At 48.2% G+C, this 24,458-nt stretch overlaps 1 protein-coding gene across 3 annotated transcripts in view; it reads left to right on the top strand.

Annotated features, from left to right (window-relative positions):
• MLH1 (mutL homolog 1) overlaps window positions 1-24,458 on the top strand; it is a 388,689-nt gene that overhangs the window by 291,638 nt on the left and 72,593 nt on the right. For all 3 annotated transcript variants that reach the window (XM_085607539.1, XM_085607537.1, XM_085607538.1), the window contains one exon: window positions 5,372-5,536. In XM_085607539.1, the coding sequence (XP_085463665.1) occupies window positions 5,372-5,536 (165 nt within the window). The remainder of the gene's footprint in view (window positions 1-5,371; window positions 5,537-24,458) is intronic.

The following is a 24,458-nucleotide window of genomic DNA, read 5'->3' as shown; positions in this document are numbered from 1 at the left end:
GCAGGCTCCAGGGGGAGACCGAACCATATACTAAGAAAGTGGTATAACAACCACGACTCAACTAGACACAGTGCCTAGAGCACGTAGAATCGCTGGCACCCCAAGGAACCACCCAAAGTAGTGACACGGGACCTACGGATGACGGGTGCAGTGTGTGAACACAGGCGAGTGCTCCGTACAACCGTATGCAAAAGTCGAGGTTGGAAAATTACAGTGTAAGGACACATCGGAGAGGACTTCAAGCAAACCCTCCAGAACATAGAAGGTTCTAAGGCCAGCACCCTTGTGAGTACCGAGGTACCCGTGGTACCTATCCCAGAGGAGCCGGGTGCATAGTGGTCAAGTGGTGTCGGAAACCCTCGTCGTTTTCATTGGCGTGATGCGAAGAAGTGCTGCTGCTGGGAAGATTAAAAGTGTCCGGTGGAATCCAAGCCTGGATCCGAGGTGAGAAGAACCTGAAAGCAGAGGGGACAGAGTCTGGGTCACTTTAGGGTGACCAGGGGCTCAGTAGACGAATGCCCACCAATATCCGGTGCTTCAGGTGAGAAGATAGGATTCTTGACTCTGCAGCCACGGGAACCAGAAGATGACGACCAAAGTCCGGAGGTGAGCTGTCCCACGAAGGATGTCGAGTGCTGGAGGGTCAGTGTCCGGATCAAACACCAACAAGCCTTGGCAACTGCAACCCATGCGGGCAGAGGAAACAAGCTACGGTGAGGACCAGCAAGGTCCTGGGGACTCTCCAAGCAGTGGAGAGTGCGGGAACGTCTGGAGCAACCAGGAAAGCCCAATGAAAGTCAAAGTTACCTTCACAGGGACCCACAGGCCAACAGACCAGGGATCGCGAAGGGACCTCGAGATGAATCACGAAATACCAGTCCACGGAACACTCGTGGAGTGTAGTCCAGAAATCCTCGGTGGAAATACTGCTTGGGGTCAGGACTACACGTAGCCCAAAGCACAGCCTCAGGGATCGCCAAAAAGCATATGCTGCTGCAAAAGTGCACAGGGGTTCGGGTTGCACGGTCCCCACGAGGGCTACTGGTCTCAGAATTGCTGAGAGAGCAGATCGACCTCAGAGACCTCGGAAACCCACCTCCTGTGTTGCAGAAATCTTCGGAGTCCTCAGGAGCTCGGGAGATGCAAACCGGTCAGATGCGTTTAGGTGACTGCTGCTGCAGGGGAGTAACTCCTTTACTCCAAGGGCGATTCTTCAGTCTTCCAGCGAAGTGTAGATCATCGAAATACTTGGTTTCTGTAGCAGAGTTTAGTCCAGGTAAAACCTAAAGTCCTGTAGTCAGGGTTCCTACTTTATACCCAAGGAAGGGGTGGGACAAACTCTGGGGACCCACCTATGGGAGGGTCAGGACAGAGGGGTGGCTGCACCCATTTCCTTTGTCCAGTTTCGCGCCAGAGCAGGAGCAAATGGCTCCTGCAACCGGTTTGAACTGCACCATGCACAGGGACACCACATGTGCCCCCAGTGCAGACTTTCAAGCACTCTTAGAGTGCACCCACCCAGCCCCAATACACTAAATCCTGTCTGGTATGTGGTCACACCGGTCTGGTATGTGGTCACACCGTCCTGTGACAGGAAACCTATTGTCAAGCCTTCCCCTGCTCGGCTCAGCAGCAGGAGGGCAGACACGTGTCTGTGACTGGCAGCATCCATTTTGTGATGCCCAGGTCGAGAGAGCTGGTACCGGTGTTTCACATAAGTCCCTCTAGAAGGGTGGAATCATGCCTCCCACACCAGTTACTGGTGTGGAGGTGTGATTCCAAGGTGTTTGACACCAAACACGACCTGTTTCTAAGCGCCGTTTTAAAGTTAGCATTTACCGCGAGGTTATAATGCACTTTAATATATATGGTTAGCTACATCACAAACAACCCCGGAAAATAGGTTCCGAAGGCTAAAACCCAGCACCCTGCCTTCAGGATTGATAAGGTCTGCCATAGGGGTGACTGATAGGTTTATATGTGCAGTGATTTAGAATAGATATAGTGAACCTATATCTAAGTAAGGGGTGCATGCACCACCTTACACAGGCTGCAGTAGCAGACCTGTGGTGTCAGTTTGAATAGTCTCTCAGGGGTGGCATAATACATGCTGCAGCCCCTGGGTGGCCTCTGGGGTACCTATGCCCTGGGTACAAAGTATACCATATACTAGGGACTGATAAGGGTACCCCAGTATCCAATCTGGAGTGTACCTAAAGTGCATGCAATCAATTTAGAGGAGAAAGCTGCAAGATCCCAGTCAGTCTAAGTCGAAAACAGTGATACAACAGCAAAAAGTGAATGTAACTTTAAAAAGCAGATCCTACTCTCCTACAACTACTGCTCCATTCAGAGCATCAGCTATCAAAGCATTGGATAAAAACAGAATATTTTTTACCATTGTAGAAACAAGTAGGTTTTGACTAAACAGCATATCATCAATGCAGGACTGTATACCTGCTTTGGTGTTTTCCGCAATGTTGAATAATGTCGCTGCAAATATACATTAAAGATACCAGATGACAAATTGGAGTCTTGTGGAGAACGACAGGGTGGAGATACCTCTCGGGGAAACACGGAGTTTAAATGAGACTCCAAGAACATTGGGATAATAATCTTGTTGAAGGCTACATAGGTGAAGCATCCCCTTAAGGTAAACCGACACCTTTGATAAAGCACAAGGCATCGTCCCTGAAATCGGAGTGCAATTTCTGTTCCTTCACAGAGTCGGAAGACTTATTGCATGTGGCAAAGGAAATTATGTATCGAGATTTTCCTGTTGCTGTCATCATGATCTTCTTTGCCAGAACTGGTAAATTAGTAATGGGTTTGTAATTCACCAGTGCATAAGGGTTTTTTGGCCTTGTATGTGATCTATGTATCCTGCAATTAGAGAACTGAGATTGCCACTGAATTGTGCTGCATCAGCTTACCTGCCTGGAATCATTGGTCCTCTCTTTCTCATACCATTCTCGCCAGAGCTTGGTGGTATGCTTGGTTGGGAAACAAGCAAGCGTATAGGAGCATGCATGGCTCAAATCGGACCACAACATTTCCCTGGATCCAGCTACCCAACTGGGTGCTGGATCACCGCACAAGACATATGAAAAGGAAGGTATAAAGAAAACAAAAAAGACAATAACCGGCTCTCACAACGTTGTGTGCAGGCTGGGAAGTTCAGCGCAGGGCAGGGTCAGCAGAGGGCAGGCTAGCAAGCAGAGCTTCAGCAGGGACACAGGCATAGTCCTATCTAGGATGCAGTAAGCAATATACTTGCAGCACACTTTGGATGCTCTTTGGATGCTCTCTAGCAGTAAGAGTCAAAGTACAAAAATAAGTGTGCTGCTGGACGGCTCCTGTTTTTTATACCTAAAAGTAGGCAGTTGGCTGAAGCCATACTGTCAGTCAGTGTTCAGTGTATATAACAATTTCCAAGGTCCAGCAAACCAGGTTTTGGGTTAGGTTTACCCTCCATTTCAGAGTACTTCATCCGAAACGCAGGAGCTCAAGTAAACCACCCGGGATCTTTTGTGGTTTAAAGCTATTCTCTCCATGCTAGCTGGAACACAGGAAGAAAAGGGCAGGGTGAGGGAGTGGTTGCCCTCTGTGGATCGTCCCCTTCAATTTTGAATAAAGCCATTCTTACAGAAAAAGAAAATGTTTGCACACATTAACAGCTGCACTGTTATTCTTTACACTGTTTGTGTATGGTCACATCAGCAATGGCTATATGTATGTAGTATTTGTATAGCTCAAACCCAGCCACAATGCAGTGAAGCCTTGTTCAGGATGAAAGGCAAGCATGCAGTCAAAGAGTGGTAGGAGAGGTAGCTTGATTGTGGGAGCAGAAGTCTATTCTTACTGCATTGTGATGTAGCGTTCTTTATAGAGGTGCGTCTTCAGCTCTTTCTTAAATTGGAGCAGTGTTGGAGTGGTTCTGATGGGTACAGATATGTTGTTCGAGAAACTGGGTGGAACAAGGCTGATGCCTTGTTTTGTCTTTTGTGCACTTATTAGTATCCAGTCTGAAGGTGTCCTGGCTGAGGGTGTACAGTGAGCCACCAGAGATGGTGTGCGTGTATGGAAGATAAGAGGAGATGCTAATTTTGATAGCTTTGTAAATGATGCAAAAACAACTAGGTGATTGATGGAATGCTTGAATTAATCTCAGCCACTGGCAGTCACTTGAGCTGCATCCCAATCCAACAGTTTACTGATTGTAAATAAACCAGCTAGTTTTAAAGATGGTACTGACCGGCAAGTGGAACCAAATTACTTCCATCAGAATGGAAGTGATGTGATCCTATTTCTTCTGACCCTGGATGAGATGTGCTGCTGCATGTAGGATACCCTTAGGGGTCCAAAGTGGAGTCTTGGAGGCCATGGCTTAAAGTGTTACCACTATTGAGATGCAAGAGTATAAAGCTTGAACTGCAGCTCTGAAGTCACTTTCTGGAAGGATTGATTTCACAATCTTTAGAAGAGAGAGCAGGTACCAGGCTGCCTTTGTGTTTTTTGAAGTGTGTTCCTTGAGGGGAAGGTTGGTGTCCAGGTTGAACCCAATTGGCTTGGCATTCAATTGGAGTTTGAAGCTGTCAAAGTCCATGTCAATGAGCCAGGTTTCTACTATTTCAGGTTTGTTTATTTGTCAAAAAACTGTAATTCTGTCTAACAAAATTAGCACAGAAGTGGCCACTGTAATACCTAGGTCTCGGGACTTAAACTTAACATGACATGGTCAGTAGGCAACTGCCCCAAATGCACCTATGTCCCTCATACCAATCTGCTGCCACAAACCAAGGCTTGTGCAGAGCCGTTCAAAGGTTACCTACTTTACACTACACATTCAGAACCAAAAGATATTTTCTCCATGCTCAGGGCAGACTAATGGTGTCCCTGAGAAGCACCCATCTGCAATTTGAGAGGCCCCCAGAGATGAGGTGCCCTGCAAACATCCAGAAACTGTTTCGCAAATACATTTTCTGAAATGACTGCAGTTACCTCGGTACCATAACAGTATCTGATTTGCAAAGTAACATAAAATCCTTTCTTCAGCGTTATCACCCTGTAAGGACATTGTTGTTCACATCTCTATAGTGTCTTTAAACATGAAATCATACCACCCTCTTTTTTTAAAAATGATTATGCTGGTACGCCTGTGAGGTGCAGAGATTTCCACCCTGTTTGTGTTTGAGAAATTGAATAGTTTGTTTTAAGACAGGGTTGCAATTTTGTTGTGCAGTGTAGTAAATATTGCAATACTGAGATGTATATGTAAACTTGTACATTAGTAATGTATATGCAAACGTCCCCAGTTGGGATACTTTGTTGTGGGAAGAAGATAATAAAAACCCTTGATCCTGTTTGGTAGGAGCCAGCACCTCTCTATGATCTAGCTATGCTAGCCTTGGAGAGTCCGGAAAGCGGATGGACAGAAGAAGATGGTCCTAAGGAAGGCCTCGCAGAATACATTGTCCAGTTTCTAAAGAAGAAAGCAGAGCTGATGAAAGATTATTTCTCTTTAGAAATTGATGAGGTAATTTCTACCAGTGCTTGGCTCTCTGCTGCTTTGACTGACTATGTTGTACCTTATAGAGTTAAATATATGGCTCAATCAAATTAAAGAAGGATTCAGATTTTGTAAACTTGAGGTAGGAGGAGCAAATTCTAGCATGTCTCTAGTTTCAACTTACTTAGCTGACAGGTTATCGATTTTTAGAATTCAAGAACATGTCTTTAGGTTCAGGTTCCAAATGCTGTTTCGGTGTTTGATCTCCCTTTATCACCTGCAGATTTTGCAAATACAAAAATTAGAAATTAGCTCGCATTATATGCTGCTGTCCAGTCTAATTTGAACTCAAAATGTGTCTTGCTCTTCTCTGAGATAACTTTGTCTTTTGACTACAGTGCTGGTTGTGTGGTGTTCTCGAACATTGCAGTTAATTGTAAACAAATGTTTGAAAGAAACAGTAACTTTTAAAAGGATGTTTAGATTTTAACAATCACCGTTTACTGGTATACTTTGTATTTGCTAATCCCTTCCAGTCAGCTTCACCTTTCTCCATCCCATTTACATCTCAATGTAACCTCCACCTACCCTTGCCGTCCCTCCGCTATTCCTTCTAAACCACATCTTTCTTGCATTGCACCCTCTTGTTTGTAGACTCACACTTTTGTACATTTTTCTGTTGCTTGCTTGCAGGCAGATACATTCTTTCTAAATCTTTTACACTCCAACATTTACACAATGGCTTGCACATTTTGGGCCTCATCATTGTATATGCAGAACTGAAAATTCATTGGTTGTGCTGCTTATGTTCTAAATTCCTTACAGCACAGCAGTATTACATTAATTCTACTGTAACAAAGAATGCAGTGTGTAGAAAGCTGGCTCTGTATATACTCTACCAAAGTAAGGTATAGTGTGCACAGAGTCAAGTGGATCCCCAGAGGTATAGCAGAGGCTAAATTAGATAATCACTCACAGCTCTATTTGTGGTAGTGTGGTCGAGCAGTTAGGCTTATCAGGAGGTTGTGGTAAGCATTTATTGTATTCGCTCAATCAAGAACTGATGGCACACACTCGGAGACTGAATCCAGACCAATTAGGTAAGTATAAAAAGGTATACTTATCGTTTATTTTGTAGAACCAAAAAAGACTTGGTACTGGTATATAAAATGTACTTTCACATGTAAAACTTTACACAGAAATGCATTTGGGAATGAATTTGCAATAGTTACGGGTTTGTATGTGCTTTGAAAACATTTTAAATTAGTTAGAAATTACTTCTGATTACTTTTGCAATACTTTTAGATTACATCGACTACTCAGGATGATATGCCTAGATATCACACCATGGAACCTACAATACACAGGTAAGTAAGACTTTTTCGGATTTAACACAGTTACTTTTCTCCTCATACAAAATCAGTTAACAGAGAACATTTTAGGAACAAAAATTTGTAACATTGGTTCCTATGGGGAAAAGAAGGATAGCGGTTCACAGTTAAGTAAACGACATGTGGGTATGACTTTTTGGGGTTAGAACCAAGTTTCCCCAAGGTCAAGAGTCACTCAAATTGCACCACCAGCGTCACTGGGGTGGCCGAGTGCAGAGTGCAGGGGCTTAATGTTAGCCAAGGGGGCCTTTCATCAGGGACTGCTGGCGAGCGGGCCACTTGGCTTTGGGAGCAAGGCTCCTGGGGTTAGGATCAGCACTGCAGGCACCAACAGTCAGTGCAGGAGCTGCACCACCAGTGGCACGGGGCGGCCGGGTGCAGAGTGCCAAAGACGCGTCGTGGACCCTGTGGATTTCAATGAAGATCTCCAATTTAGAGAAGATGCTGCAGGCTCGGTCAGGGAGGCTTCCTGAAGGCCACCACCGGCTGGAAAGGTAAGTTGGGTTCTTGGGAGATGCCTGGACACAGTCGGTTGGGCCACCCAAGGCCATTGGGTGTCGGGTGCAGGGGTGTCTTTTGGTGTCCGGGGAGACCCTTCAGGTTGAGGCTGCAGGCATCGTCTTGAAGCTTGATGTAGGTCGGGGTTCACCAGATCCCAGTTCAGGATCGCAAGGGAGACCTCCTTGTGGTGTTGGGCCATTCAAACTCAGGCCGTGGGCATCAGGTGCAGAACTGCGGAGCCGCCTGGATCCCCGTTCTGTGTTAGAAATCTTTGCTTGAGCAAGGCTGGTGCTCACAGGATGCAGTCTTTAAGATGGGTGCAAGGCCGGTCCTCCTGGCTCTGGAGGGCTGTTAGCTGCTAGACACTCCGGGGTTTCAGCTGTAGTCAGGTCGGAGTCTGGACAGGCCGGTAGGGCTGGGGCCAAAGCAGTTGGAGTCCCCTTTTTCTGGGTCGGCACGGCTCTTCGTTCCTTCTTCTTTCTTCGTCGAATATGAGGATGCAAGGTTCAGGGTCGCCTCTAAATACAAAATGTAGGGGCGGTACAGGGGTGTGCAGGTTGAGACCAATGAGTCCCTTCCTTGGAGTGAGTACACCCCCTATTATACCGCCCTCCAGTGGGAGGGGGGCATAAGTCTCTCCCTAATTGACTGGGTTCCCTCTTCTCCATGATGGGAGGGACTGAGATGTGTACTCCACCTCAACCGAGGGGTGGGGTTGGCAAAAGTGAACACACTTCTCTTCCTAACTTTGTTTTCCCTACGATTCTTCTGCCCAGAGTGGGGGTCAAAACCGGTGGAAAGCAGTTGTTGGGGGCAACAAAAGGCAGGGACAACTTACAAAGGCGGCAGGCCTTTGAAGCTTCCCCTTCGTGGACTCCGCCCATCCTGGCGGAGGAGGCATGACATCTCTGCCAAGGATGGGCTTTGTCTCTGGACCCAGAGAGCTGAGGCTTTCTAGGCACGGGTCCAGAAACCTGTCTGGTGGTGGCAAATGGAGGGCAGCCATTCAGGAACCACGCCAGGGCTGGTCGTTTTTCAGGGGGCATCTCTAAGATGCCCTCTGTGTGCATTTTACATTAAATCCCACACTGGAATCAGTGTGGGCTTAATGTGCTGAGAAGTATGCTACCAAATTTCCCTGTTTTCAGCAAAACCATTATGGAGCTGTGGAGTTCGTAATGACCAACTCCCAGACCATGTACTCTTTATGTCTCTGCTGCACTTGCAATGTCTAAGAATGGACTTAGGCACTGTAGGGGTACAGTGCTCATGCAACTGTACTCTCACCTGTGTTCTAGTGCACCCGGCTAGAGGGGTGGTTTACCTAGGCCACAGGCAGTGGTTTGCAGGCATGACACACAGGGATGTGTGCCATGTCGACTCTTCACTTTTCTCTGCACCAAAACATGCAGTCTCCAGTGGCAGTGTGTGGGTGTTGAGGTAGAGAGCCTCTAAGGGTGGCACAATAAGTGATGCAGCCCTTAGAGGCCTTCCCTTGTTACCCATTGTACCTTTTACAAGGGGCTTACCTGTGGCCAGAGAGGTGCCAATTGTGGGTCCAAAGGTACAGCTTTGAGAAAGAACACAGGCCCTGGGAACCTGATTGGCAAGGACCCAGGGCACACCAAGTCAAAATGCATCAGATGTCAGGCAAAAAGTGGGAGGTAACCATGCACAAAGAGGCACTTTCCTAAACTGTGTCTCTGTTAAGAGTTGTGTTTCTCGCCAACTCCTCCAGAAGTTTGAATCCCACAATATCCTGCAAAAGGGATATTTTTTATATGTTTTAGAGTATGTGTTTTACAGAGTTAATAATAAGGTTCACTGGTCTCCAATGGCTGTTCACTACATTTTTATCAAGTGTTTTTATTGATTTTGGTAAACAAAACAGTAACAATCTGTCACCAGTTACACAGCTGAGATTTCTGTCGACCCAGCAGTATTACGTTAACAATGCTTCTTGGCGCAGTCCCTATTTAAAGCTCTCAATAAGACTTCCATGCCGACCAGATTGTCTCCTATTGCTTGGCCAGCTCCTTCCCTTATAGACCACCTTCTCCCCTTGCATACACCGAGCCATATCCATTCTACCACCTCCGGGACTGCCCGGGCCCCCATCGTCTGGCTAGGTTTCTCTTCGTTACTAGGAGACCCCAGTGTAATCCACAATTGTAGGTGTTTTTATATTGTGTCATCCCCCAAATACTCAGTACCAATGTCTTGGCTGATTTTTGTAATGGGAAGACCCATCACATTTGAAGTATATTCAGCCAGCTCTACCCATTATCCCTACAGTTTCATGCCTTCCCATACCACATGAAAGAAAGAGCTAGTCTGACCACAGTTCCTGGTGCACATTTGTGAGGTACTCCTCCACATTTTATAGAGTTTGGATCTAGAGTAATAGGCTTTGTGGAGGATACAGAGTTGTATACGCCTAAACTCTGGCTTGATAGTGATGTCTCTTGGGCCCCCGAGTGCCTTGTCCCACACCTCCTCCTCTAATTCCCCTACATACGACTCTCGGGTCGCTTTTAGTTTTTGGGGGACATCCAGGGAATTATTAAGCAGTGTTTTAAATATGAGTGATGTAGCCCTTTTAGCCAAGGGGTCTGCCAGAGGGGCTGCTTCAATCAACTCAGTACCCTTTGGGATGTATGAGAGCAGGGCGTGTCTGACATGGATATATTTGAAGTACTCTGATGTTGCTAGCTGGTTTTCGGCCTCAAGAGTTTCAAAATGACAACCTCTCCCTTTGCCACAGATCAGCTTGGAAATTCTTATGCAGTTTCACTTTATAAACCCCTTCAAGACTCCCACTGCTTGTAAAGATATCACTGCCTGATAATGGGACCTGCTCTGTTGGGGTACCCTTCCATCCCACTGCTGCTTCTTTCCAGATCCCCACTACTGCTGCTGAATGGGCCAGAAGTGGCCTCTAGTGTCTACTCTACTTTGATATAGTGGTGTGGGGTAACCTCTTTCTCCCCTCATGTGTCTGTCAGCTGGTTCCTCTAAAGCGCCAAACACCCAATTATTTACTGTCCCTAGTTGGTCCACCCAGTAGTAATGTTTGATGTTCGGCAGTGCAATGCCCCCATCATATACCCCCTGGTTAGTTTCTGCATCGCTATGCGTGGTGGACCCCCATTCCATAGCAGGAGACACAGTTTGGCTTTGATATTACGAAACAAATCTGCCGATACTGGAGATGCCATATTTCGAAGGGTATAGAGAAGGCTTGTCAATATTAGGATATTAAAGACGGCCGCTCTACCCAGCAATGACAGTGCTCTAAAGCTCAGCAGTGCCTAATATCCTCTTTAAACCTCCCCAAGAGGCTGTAGAGATTTATCTCTAGAATGCGAGTGCTACTCTTAGTTACATTAATGACAAGGTACCTAAAGCCGAATCACGCTAGTGCTGGGGAGCAATCCAGTCTTGGGAGTCTTGGGTTCCCTCCTCCTCGTGGGTATATCAAGGATTTCCCCCAGTTTTCTTATATCCTCAGTGTTGACCGAAATTTCAGAATATCTGTAGAAGCCGTGGCATTGTGTTGTCAGAGTTCACCACATTGAGCAGGATATCATCCATGTATAGGGAGATTAACTCTTTCCAGGCTCCTGTCCATCGTAGGCCCCAAATGAGTGGGTATTGTCTGACCCACGCAGTTAGAGACTCCAAGGCCAGAGCAGTTCAGTTACAGTAGCGAATTGTGCAACAGCATATCATGGGCAGACTTTGTCCATATCCATCATATTACATTACACCTCTGTGCATTACAGTTGTTATCTCTTTGTTAGTACATGTCTCCACTGAAGTGGATTAATGCTACGTTGTAACTTATGATTTATAGTTACTTATCTCGTGGGATGCACCTTGCATTGGTTTGCCTCTGCCAACTAGCTGGAAGTCTGCTGGCCATATTGTGCTGAAAGATATTTTTATTGATTATATAAACTGAACTTAAACATAGGAACTGCCATCGAGAGTATAATATTTTTAGGTGGGGGGGGTATAGCTAGCGTATCCCGTGTCTGGTAGTTCGATAAACCGTCGTAAGCTGGTGATGTATGATGTTAGGGTCTCGCATCTGCTAGTGCGCAGCTATAATCTCAGGCAGATTGTATGCGGAGATATCCGCCTCCAGCGGCTGCCATCACAAAATAGCATTGCGTTGTGCAATGCCTTTACGTGTCAGCAGCCGCCCCAGGCGCTGCGGGTTCCTGTGAGTCGGTGTCAGCGTCTCAGCCGTTTCCCCCCCGAGAGTGTCCTGAGGAGATCATCCCAAGATTGTGCGATCAGGTATTTTCGCAGCCCCTGCAGTTTCCTCCCTATGCAATACTGTGCTTTCGGCCTGTGCCCACACCGTAAGGGACCACACCCAGCTGTGTATTGTTTTTTTTTTTTTTTTTTTTTTTTTTGAAACCGTTTATTGCATTTTGAAAAAGTTACAGGTATGGGCCTACAACCACCCGGCCGGCCGCTAGAGTGACAAAAGCATATGACATACATACAGTAAGAGTCTCTTGGCGGTGCAGATTGGTAAAGCAGGAAACATCAATAGCGCAGGCCGCATAACTCCAAGCCCACAATACGGTTTCCTTTTATCAAAACAGAACAACACAAAAAACCACACCCGCAAGGCAACCCGCAATCCAAAGTGACGGCACGTGCTCCGTAAGTGGGGGATCCCAACCAGCAGCAAAACTCTGAAGAGGGGAATGGGAGTAGATCAGGGACTGGGGAACCACGTGCCCACGGCTGAGGGAGGGGGGTCGGCTAGGGGGACGGAGCTGGCGAGGCAGCCGGTAGCAGTGGCGGCTCACAAATACCCCCGCGGTAGGCGTTCCAGGGGCCCCAGATTTTCACCCCCGCCCCAGGCTTACCCCTCGCCACATACACCACCTTTTCACGAAACATACACCAATCCATATGTTCTTTCCAGGCCAACACCGCCGGGGGCCTCTGGGATCCCCACAATTGAGCAATGTCACGCTTAGCTATCATGTATCCCAGAGTCACCCACCGCGTCTGCGGGACCGAATAGTCATTTGGTTCCCACACATTCAGCAAGCATCTCCTCGCTTCAGGCAACAGCGCGACACGCGTAACCACACGCAGAACCTCATGCACACCACGCCAGAATCGCTCCACCTTTGGGCACTCCCACAGTATATGCATGAAAGTTGCCAAAGCACCACAGCCACGCTTACACAATCCGTCACCAGCAAAGCCCATACGTAGAAGCCTTGGCCCCGTCACGTAAACCCGGTGAAGGATCTTAAGCTGGACGAAGCGAAGGCGAGCCGGGATGGCCACCTCCTTCGGAGAGGCCACCGCGGAAATCCAATCCTCGTCGTCCAGTTCCAGCCCGTCGGCAACCCAGGCCTCGCGGAGACTAGTCAGCAGGCACGATCTGTCGTTGATCAGTTTTTTATATATAAGGGAGATTGTGCTGTCTGGGACATGGCCATCCAGCACTCTGTCCTCCAGGGGGGAAGACTCCGGAATGGACGCGACATCCGGAAAGACGGAGCCCAGCGCGTGGCGGACTTGTAGGTACCGAAAGTACTCACTGCCTTGCAGCTGAAACTCCGTCTGCAGCGTCTCAAAAGTTTTGAATCCCCCCCTCGTCCAGAGATCTCCCACCGTGCTGATTCCGATCGTGTCCCACTTCTCGAAGCCCTTCGATGTCCACAGGGAGCCCAACCTCTCAGACGCATATAGCGGTGACGCCCGGGTCAAACGGTCCTTCCACCCCATAGCTGCATTAGCCGCGTGCCAGACACGCACCATGACACGCGTCGGTCCCGTCAGACGGGAGTCGGGCGCGCCAGAGTAGAGCGCTCGATTGTAATCGCCACCGGGCAGGAGCATCTTGTCCATTTCAAATGCCGGGTTCAAGGCGGGCCCGTAAAGGCCATGATTAATTGCAGCTAGTTGGGAGGCCCAGTAATACCGTTTAATGTCCGGGAGGGCGACCCCCCCATCGTACCACGGGAGCGTCAATTTAGCCAGAGCAATGCGCGGCCTCCCGTCCCAGAACAGGCGCCGCTGGAGGCTCTCCACCTCACGGAAGTAGCGCGCCGGAACCAAGTCCATAGTGTTCTGGAGGGCGTACAGAAAGCGCGGCAAGGACATCATCTTAAACAAGGCCGCTCGGCCAAGCGGCGAAAGCGGAAGACGCCGCCAACGCGCAACGTCCTCCTTCAAGCGCTGGAGGGGGGGTAGCAAGTTCCGCTCATAGCGGGCCTCCGGGTCTAGAGTAATATATATACCCAGGTACCGGAACCCCTGGGAGGCAATCTGGATCGGGCAGTCCCGTGGTAGGGCCGGAGCCTCCCCGGAAAGCACATATACGCAGGATTTCGCCCAGTTGATGACGAGGCCTGAGTTACGACCGAAGGAGCGCAAAACGTCAACCAGGACGATCAGCGATTTACGCGGGGAGGCGAGATACAAAAGGATATCATCGGCGTAGAGGGACACGCGGTCCTCATGCTCGGGGGTCCAGCGGAGACCACGGATAGAAGGGTGCCACCGTAGCCACTCCGCCAAGGGCTCCAAGGCCAGTGCAAACAGGAGCGGCGACAAGGGGCAACCCTGACGCGTGCCCCGCCCCAGCGCGAATGGGGCCGAGACTCGCCCATTCACCACCACCTGCGCCAATGGGCCCGAATACAACAATTTGACCCAGCTAATGAATCCCGGTCCAAATCCAAATTTCGCCAGCATCGCCCAGATGTATGGCCATTCAAGCGTGTCAAACGCCATGGTGGCGTCTAAGGACGCCAAGATGGCCGGCTCCCGCACGAACGGGACACGCGCGAGCACCCCGTGCAAGCGTCGCAGATTAAGAGCCGTGTTGCGGTGGGGTATAAAGCCAGATTGGTCTTGGTGGACCAAATCGCCCACCACGCCGACCAACCGGTTGGCCAACACCTTGGCGAGGATTTTGGGCTCCGCGTTCAAGAGCGAGATCGGCCTATAGGATGTGACCCGCTCACGGGGTCTCCCCTCCTTGTGGATCACCACGATTGTGGCCAGACGCTGGTCCGGCGGGAGGGAACCCTGCGAGTGGGCCGCCAGGAACATCGCGCGCAGGTGGGGCGCTAGTACATCCGGGCGTAGCTTGTAAAGCTCGATGGGGATACCATTGGGGCCCATGGCCTTGCCGGATGCAACCGAGCAAATAGCCAGGGCAATTTCGTCCGAGGTGGGAGGAGCGTCCAGCAAATCCCTGTCCTCCACCGTAAGGGAGGGCAGCGCGATGTCCCGAAGCAGGGCATGGGAATCTTCCTCCGAGCAGGGGGAAACCGGGGAGTACACCTCGCGGAAGTAATCCGCGAAGCAGGAGACAATGGCTTCCGGCTCGGTGACACACGCACCATCCATCCTCTCAATCAAAGGAACCACACGACTCGCTCTCTCCCTCTTATCCAACCACGCAATCAATTTGCCAGCCTTATCACCCACATCATACAATCGCCCCTGCTGCTCTCTACTGAGGCCCCTGGCCGCCTCCGTGACGAGGGCCCTATAGGCCGCCTGCTTGAGGTGTAGAACATGCAGCTTGGCATCCGTTACCCCGCTCCCCAGGTCACCCTCCAGTTCCGCAATCTCGGCCTCCACCCGGGTCACTTCCTCCCGCTCGCGCCTCCGGGCATGGGAGATAAAGGAGAGGGCCTCCCCTCTGAGAACTACCTTAAAAGCCTCCCACAGGGAGATGGCCGAAGGGACAGACCCCACATTCTCGTCAAAATATCGCTGTAAGGATTTGATCAAGTCGGCACGAATGGTGGGGTCGCGCAAATACCATGCATTGATTGGAGCCACCCTGCCCTCCCCCCTCGGGAAGACATCGAAATGTAACAGCAATGGGGAGTGATCTGAAATACCCCGCGCCAGATGGCACACCTCCCCCACCCTCCCAGCATAGGCCGCCGGGACAAGGATGTAATCAAGCCGCGAGAGGCTACCATGGGCACCCGAGTGGAAGGTGTATTGCAGCTGTGCGGGATGCTTTAGTCGCCAGCAATCCACCAGGCCCAGTGTGTCTAAAAGGCCGGACAGCCACGCCTGTGCCCGGGGGAGGTCCCTAGGGGGATGACGATCCATAGACCCAGAAGCTACCGCATTAAAGTCCCCCCCCAACCACCAGCAGGCCACCCGGAAGGTCCAGGAGGAGGCGCCCCAGGTCCGCAAATGTAGTAGCTTGTAACCCAGGCGGGACGTACACTGATATAAAAATAAACACTCTACCCTCCATTCTACCCACCAGGACAGTGTAGCGTCCCCTCTCATCATGGCGCACCTCATCAATCTCCAACGGGAGCGAGTTCTTGATCATGATACCCACCCCCCGCGAGCCCGAAGTGAAGCCCGAATGGGCCACCAAACGATAGCCCCGCCGATTCATAGCATGAAAGGAGTTACCTATAAGGTGTGTCTCCTGCAGGAAGACAACATCTGGTGAAATACGTTTCAAGTACTGCAGGACCACACCACGCTTAATCCTATCCCCCAGGCCGTTAACATTCCATGACAACACAGTCAAATCCCTACCCCCCATCGTACGTAGAAACAATCAGTCGTCCCCCACAGAGCATCTTGAGAGCAACAATACAGTAGCGGGTTTGCCTTGCGGTGCAAACAAACAACACACCCCCCCCCCCCACCCCCCCATCCCAACAGAACTCCCCCCTCCCTGCACCCCTGCATGAGCCCAGACAGCCCCCCCAAAGTGCAGTGTGCCTGTCGCCCCATAGATGAAAACTAACTAGTCCCCCAGAGGAGGAGGGAAGCCCCCAACAGACCCCGAACAGCTGTGTATTGTTGAGGGGATGGCATGCTTCCATCTTTGGGTTCTGAGGCGTTTTGCCACTATCAAGCCTAAATCTCTGAACCTGGAGATGACTCTGGTTTTCTTCGTTCTAACATATAATCCTAAAATGCAGACCTCCCATGTGTGCGCCAGTTGTACCTTAGTGCATTTCGTGAGGGCTTCCATTACTTCGTGCCAGTACGTATTGAGGGAGGCACAAGAACACAGCATATGTAAGAGGTCTGCGCCTATTTGTTGACAGTGGGGGCAGGCTGAGGTGTTAATGCTAAAGTATTTATTTATTTTATCCGGTGAGAGATATGCTCTCTGTATTATGTACGTGTGTATGAGCCTAAACTTTGCGCTTCTCGGTATGAAGGCGGGGTTAGCGAGAATCTTATTCCATTCCTTTTAGAACCATGATTGCCCTCTATCTTCTGTCCAACGCGCTCGGACACTGGACATGGGTTTCAGCGTATGTTTAAGTAGGGCTTCAACTAGCCAATGCACTATGTGCGTGCCCGCTCCCATGATGTGCAAGTATTCTAACAATAAGTGTGTGGATGGTTCTGTGGTTATGTCTCCCCATTTTGCCGTCAGGGATCTTGTGACGGCATTATGTGAAAGGAATTGTCCTGCCGGTAAATCATGGTCCGCGGTTAGTGTCTCAAAAGGTAATAGGGCACTATCTTAGTAAAGGTCACCCAATGTTTATAGTCCTACTTCATGACAACTTGCGAGTTCTCCTTCAGAGATGTTAATCCCTCCCCAGGGCATTCCCACAAGTGGAATCAATGGAGCATAAGGGATCATGTCTCGAGAAAGGAAAAGGCTTCTCCGGTAACATCTATAGGCTAACTCCAAGTATATCTGGGTTGGTCGGGGGGGGCTGTGCAATTGGATGAAATGAGTAATAGATTTGGGTCCGGGACCATGGCTGCTGCGCTGTTGCTGTGTCGTCTAGACCAGTACCGCCGAGCCATTTCGTCACCCACTGTAGCTGGGCTGCTAGATAATAAAGGTCCGTGTTCGGGACTGCTAGTCCGCCCTTGTTGGTAGGGGCAAATAGCTTCCATAAAGCCACCCTGGGCCGTTCCTTATTCCAGATTAGGTCACGGAATAGGCCTTCCAGGTCACGAAACGTGCTAGCCGGGACATAGACTGGTATATTTGAAAAGTAATACAACAGTTTTGGTAGGATTATCATTTTTATCAGCGCTATATGGCTCATTACATTCAGTGGGAGGGTCTTCCAGAAGCGCACCTGTGCTCTAATTGCGGAGATGGCTCTAGTTAGATTTCCATCGAATATATCCGTAGGGGACCGATAAATGTAAATTCCCAGATATTGAAATGTGGTATGATACCAGGCAAGAGTATCACCATGTATGTGTACATTAACCTCAGCCGTGTGTTCGCTGAATGCATAGACCCCTGATTTATTCCAGTTGACTCGGAGACCTGATAGTGTTTCAAACTCTCTGAAAGTGTCCGCTATGGATCTGGGGATGGCATGTAGGTCTCGTGTATATATAACAGATCGTCTGCGTACAGCGAGACAGCATGCGTTCCATCTCCCAGTGGTATGCCCCACTCCTCTCCACCCCCCCCCCCGAAGCATCACCGCCAAAGGCTCCATGGCAAGGGAGTATAGCAAAGGGGACAAGGGGCACCCCTGCCTTGTTCCCCGCCTCACTCGGATAGCGTTTGAGACAAGTCTGCCCGTCCGGACTCGAACTGTGGGGTGTTGGTATAGTAACTGGATCATACTTAGGTATTGATCGCCTAATTCCAATTTGCGTAGCACAGCCGCTAAATATGGCCACTCCAGAGAGTCGAAGGCTTTCTCCAAGTCTAATACCAGGCAGCTAGATCGTGGCCACCTCTCTAGTGCATATTGTTGGACCCTAAAGAGCCTGCGGATATTGAGAGACGTACTTCTGGTGGGGACAAATCCATTTTGGTCAGGATGGACCAGATTCCTTACTAACGGGGCCAGGCGTTTAGCCAATATGGACGCAAAATCTTTATAGTCTGTGTTCAACAAAGCCAATGGGCGGTAGGATCCGAGGTATTCCGGGTCTCTACCGGGCTTGGGGAGAGAAACCAACAACGCCTCGTTCTGTGTATCAGTGAGGGTCGATTCATTGAGTGCGGTTTCATACAACGTTAGGAGCTGCGGTGCCAGGATATGAATATATGCCTTATAAAACTCTACTGGCAGGCCGTCCGACCCTGGGGCCTTGCCGTTGGATAGTGAGAACACACTATCTTTTACCTCCTCTAGAAGGATGGGCCCATTAAGTTCCACTTGCTGTTCTTCAGTGAGTTGTGGTAAGGCAAAGCCTACAAGATAGGCTTGTATATCTGCATAGTCGGCTCGTGATTGGGATTTGTATAATGCAGTGTAGTGTGTCGTGAACTCGTGGTGGATATCTCTCTGTGTATAGACGGTGGTGCCCATGGTGATGTGGAGGGATGTCACTGGCGGGGTCGTATCATTTTGACGTATTAGCCATGTTAATAGTTTGCCTGCTTTGTCCCCCCGTTGATGAGTCCGAGCGGAATGTGCTGCATAGTTGAGACATCGAAGCCTCTCTAGAAGTTGTGCGTGTTCCACTCGATCCTGCGTCAGTTGGCCAGCAGATCCTTGGGCTGCCTCACGCTCTCCTCGTGCCAATCTCCTCTCTACTGTGGTGAGTTCTTTTTCTAACTGTACTCGCGTACCGGCTTGCGCTCCCAGGCAATGTCCTCTTATAACCACCTTGAAGGCGTCCCACTCCACCAACAGTGTTGTCTGTCCAAAAGACTCCTTCAGTTGAAGCCTGGTCTCCCTATTGGGCATAAATCCTGATTAATCAGGGTATTTTAGTGTCAGGATGACCCGCTTGAGTCTGGCTTTGCTTGCAGTTTGGCCTCGACATTTAGCAGGGAGATGGGCCTTTATGAAATGCCTTCATCTGGGGGCTTACCCTGTTGATCAGGTGGAAGGACAACTGCCCTATCTACCTCTAAGAACATCTGGACCTTATGTAGGGCCAGTCAGGAAGCCAGACCCTTATGGAGTTCTATGGGTAGACCATTAGGTCCTGCAGCCTTCTGAAATTGCATAGTCACAATGGTGGTCGTGATTTTGGTTACTTCTGGCTGAGTGTCTAGAAACTCTCTGTTCTCAGGCGAGAGGCCGGGGAGCTGCAAATCTGCGAGGAAGCCCCGTATATCTTCAAGAAATTTGGTGACTGCAGAGGTATACACCCTATTGTAATGTACTGAAAATGCTTCCACAATTTCCAGGTTCTCCCTCACTTTTACTCCACCTAAGTTCTTTATTTCTTGGACCCAATTTCTCTGCCGATCTGTACAGTCAAGCCAGACTAGAAGTTTCCCCGATTTGTCCCCCACTTCGAGTCTACGTTGTGAGGATATATGGGCAGCTCTAGTGTTGCCCTCCACTAAATGTCTGTATTCCCTTTGTTTCAGTGCTAGCCTATGTTGCATATCCTTACCCCTCTGTTGTGTGAGCAATCCTAAATAGAGTATCTCAGTTTCCAGCTTTGTCAAACAGGTGTTTGTTGCCTTATTAACCCCCCTTATTAACATGGCTAGTCCCCTCACGACTGTTTTGTAGGCTTCCCAAAGGGTGGCTGCTGACTCTACATTTCCAGTGTTGTCTTAGAAATAGAGCTCAGTGTCGGTTTGTAGTTTTCCTACGAGGTCTTTATTATCAAGTTACCGATCGGCCGCGGTCCCCTTGAACTCTCCTCTCTGGCATACGTCCTAAATTCCGTTTCTGGTCAGTCAGCTCAAATCTTGCATATGAGAAAGCCTTATGGAAGCAAATATGAGAACATTGTGGAGGCTGTGGCGAGAAGCCCTATTGGATCCTTCATTCCAGATTGAGGTTGAGATTGATGAAGTTATAATATTCCTTCACAAGGATTAAAGTTCACTGGATGATGAGGCCAGAGAAATTATTCAAAAGTCTGTATTGCGTGTATTAGCATTGAGCTTTGATTTAAAAAGATACTTTCAGGGAAATTAAAGAAGAAAGGATAGTTTCCTACTCTATTAAGGGCACAGAAGGGAGGATTATGCCTCTAACTTAACTTCTCCATCAGCATCCAGAAAAACAAAAGTGCAACACTAGTCCCATTTGGGAAAACATTAGTCCAAAAAACAACCAATGGCAATTCAACAACTTCACCACATTCCAGTGTAACATCTCCTTGCCCCTCTTTCTTCATGCCACCTCAACCTATCTTCATATCCAGATAATTTGTATTCCTGGTCTATTCAGCACCTGAATCTAAAAAGACCATAGTAAATAAATAAAGAATTTATTTCAGACCTAGTCACAACAATCTTGATGTCATTATTTCAACTTCATTACTTTATCCACAATCTATCATAACAATGCAATTCACATTTTTTAACAGAAAGTACAGCAATTCCAGAAACACATAACTTACTCTTAAAAACAGTACTGGGAGGGTATCATTGCAGAAAAACATCCAATTGCCAATGTTTTCTGCTGGGCGAAATGGTCATCATCTCCACGTACTTAAATATATTGAAAACTTTAAATCACACTAGCTAGGAATCTGTATTTTATGTATAGACCACAGGTAAGAATTTTGCTAGTTCAAAGCTTGTTCACAGTCAGCTAGGCCACATCCACTACTGGCCTGGGATAAAAATGCTTGAATGTGGACACAGAAGACGAGTCAGCCACACTCCTTAGGTCCTCCAGCCCAGCTCCTAATACAAAATCCTTAGAATTCTTATCTCTTCTCACTGAAAGAACACCAACCTTTGCACATCAATGCTAGCCTTTTTCATAATCCATCTCACTCATCTATGGATAGTGGGAGATGAGAAAGCCAAAAAAGGATTTCTGAAAGAAAACTATAACTGATTAACTTCTGGTGGTCTACCTTCCTCTGTCACATCATCAAAAGCCTTGATGGATTGTATCACGCATAAATCTGGGCAAACTCAGGATACAAAATCACTTCAGTGTTTATTTTGGTAGCACTAGAAATGACAAAAGGTGTTTCTTGTGGTGTAAACATTCTACCAGATATGTCTTGCAAACATTTGACACTCTTCTGCAAGACAGGCAAAATAGCATAGCCAACTTACCTGACAGCTTCTAATAAATTCAACACTCTGTTAACATCCCACACAATTGAATATCTCGGGTCTGAAGAAGCTGAGAGTCTCACCCCCTCTCAGTAACTTCTGAATCATGGGATGTACCCACCTCCCCTACTGCCATATATTCTATAAACAAGAGACCTGCTGAAGTTGCAAATCAAAATATATTTACTGACCTTTAAGCTCGGCCCTCCTTAGCCATCTCTGATTGGAAGTTCTGGATATGCACAAGTTTGGACACCACAGGATCCAAATCCCGTTCCAAACACCAACTAGTCCATCACCATAAAGCCAATCTGTACCTTTTTAGTGGGCTCTCTGACCAGGCCTGTTTAATGAAATCCACAGAGTGTCTAGAAAGTCTTGGGATTTCCAAAGCCATGAGATGGAGTGATCCTTCCTCCACCAGGCGATGGCAGAATCTTTGTCGATCCGGTGGAAAGTTTGGCTACTCTGGGAGATAGATCGGTAAATCAAAAGAAAGTTTAGTCAAAATTGGGAACCAAACTTGATAACCAGATTGCTGAAATCAAATTTGGGTCTGCTCCCTGCCTTCTTACTAGAGCTGCCACATACTTAATCATGGCAAATGGTGAGAATACATATTCTAGCTTTGTCTACTATTTCTGAAGAAAGGCAAACCTGTTCTTTCCCTGTCTGGTCTGGCCTCCATCTAAGGTATTCAGGAAGCTGGTGATCCAGGCAGGTTGCAAACAGATGTACTGTAAACGGGACCCATCTTCTCATTAGTGCCTGGAAGATGTCTGCCCTTAATTTTTAAATTTTTGTGTTGCAGAGTGTCTTGGTTACTCTGTTCAGACAACCTGGTAAATAGTCTGCTATCACTGCCACCTGATTTTATAGGCAGAAATGACAAAACCTTTTGCACAGTTCTGTAAGTGTTTCTTACGTTCCTCTGAAATGGTTTGTACAACGTACTGCTGAGACATGTCCATCTTCAACAGTACTTTGATCTTGCCCTCTCTTTTGCCTAGCGCTTCACTGTGAAAGATCTACCGTGGAGTTCCAAGCAGTACTTATGCATGGTCAGTTCCTCTTCTGACCACCTTCTGCCAGTAGACAGCTCTCTGCATCTGGCACCCCAGCAGAGTGTGACAGCATCTGACTTTATTGCCAGGTATGGGGTTGATCCAAAGATTGCTGATGTTTCATGCTTCCATATGGTCCAGCCACAAACTGATCTCTTCCCAGGTGTCTTCCGACTGGAAAACCTTTTCCCAATATGTCAAACTTCCTCAAGTGGGAGGCCATCATTCACTGTAAAGCCTTATTTGTGAAGTGGTCCTGGGAAGATGGCTTGATCTTAGGATGCTAATAGGCCCATGAATTCAGCTAACTGCCTCAGAGAAATTTTCAGTGCTGTTTTGAGTTCCTTTCTATTTCACAATACTTTCTTTTTCAGAATCGTCAAAGGTGCTTGTATTGAATCTATGACGAACCCTAGAAATGTCATCCTCCAACTGGAAGTGAGCGCCCATTCCAACACCCTCTTTCCCACCACTTGCCAGCTCCCGCCCTCCCCAATGGATGATGAACCCTACACTCTGTGGTATCGCTACTGCTGTCAATTGATCCGGAGGGCTCCTCAGGCATTGGTCCATGATCTGGATGTCATCCAGGTGGACGATTATTCTCTCTGGATCTGAAAAAATCAGTCGCCTGATGTAAGACTTTCATAAAATACCATGTGGCTGAAATTATTGAAAACCAGCAACTCTTCACCCTGCGGTTTATGCTAGATCATTGGCTCTTGTCCTTCTTTCCCCCTAAAAATATTTTTCAGTGAAATCCCAGTGGGTGTTCCATGGATTGGACATTGCCCCTTTCATCTCCAGTGCTGTCACCTGGTCTTTCAGTTCAGAGTCCAAGCCTGAGAAGGTAATCGGCCTGGGCGGTTTTTAGAATGCCAACTAGAGTCCCTTGATTGTTTGAAGTTCACAAGCACTGCCGGTTAGTTCTCTCCATTTATGTGCACACGTAGCCAACCGCCCCCCTATATTACATGGAAACTAGAGATTATTGATACCAACAAAAGAGCCAGCTGAATTGCAGGTTCCTCTGATGGAGCCCCTGGCTTCATGTCCTCTGTTAGACCAGCTGGATGAGAAAAAACTGCCAAAAGGACTCTGGTCTTGCATTGGTCTTGGCTCGATTGAACCCCCATCTTGAGGTCCTTCGTTTGAGAAGCGGCTGTCAGAGCGCCCTTTGTCTCTTCCAACCCCCTTCCAAGTGCCTTCTGACCAAAAATCTTCTTAACTGAGGCTTGTGCTTTATTGAATGATGCAAATGTGCACACATTTCCTAACTCTTTTAAGGAATGCTCCCTGAATATGTACCCCATGGTTTGCTAGGCGTGCCTTTGATGTGGCTAGATCACCCAACCACAGATTCACTTTGATTAGGAGTGATCTGGGCTTTGCCATAGAGATGGAGAAGTTTGTGTTGCACGGGAATATGTTGGCCCTCTGGGCCCAGTACAGTATCTGGGGATATGAGTGACCCCGACTTCTTGGCTTTGTCTACGATGTCCAGAAATTTTGTTTGGGGCCCAAGATGTCTAAAAGTGTGCCCTTGCAAGCTTGCCGGGACTTGTCAATGCCCTTCTACAGGTTGTTGGCAAACTTTGCTAGAAATGTTACCATACCCCCATCCATATCTTAGGTTGATGCTAACTTGTCATTCAACGTTTGTACGAGGGCATTCCACCAAAAGAGGTCCTCTATCTGCCTTATTTCAGAGTTTTCTTAGATAACTGGCCAGGTAGTGCACTGTCTTTTGAGCTGGGGTCTATTCAGAAAACAGCATATATATATATATATATATATATATATATATATATATATATATATATATACACACACATACTACTGGCGGTCGCCAGTAGGTAGTTATAGTTAGGACCACGTTTCCATAGGAAATCCGCAACATTCTATTTTGAATAACTTTTGCGCCGGTTGACGAATCCTTGCGAATTTTTCAAAATAGGTGGGGCGCTCTGCTCCGCTCCTGCCCTGAAAGTCTCGGGGGGATTCGTCAAGCGGGGGCTGAGATA

This window comes from Triturus cristatus, chromosome 5_2, assembly GCF_964204655.1.
Source record: "Triturus cristatus chromosome 5_2, aTriCri1.1, whole genome shotgun sequence".
NCBI classification, from domain to species: domain Eukaryota; kingdom Metazoa; phylum Chordata; class Amphibia; order Caudata; family Salamandridae; genus Triturus; species Triturus cristatus.
The sequence above is the reverse complement of the archived record's forward strand: the minus strand, read 5'-3'. Positions and strand labels throughout refer to the sequence as shown.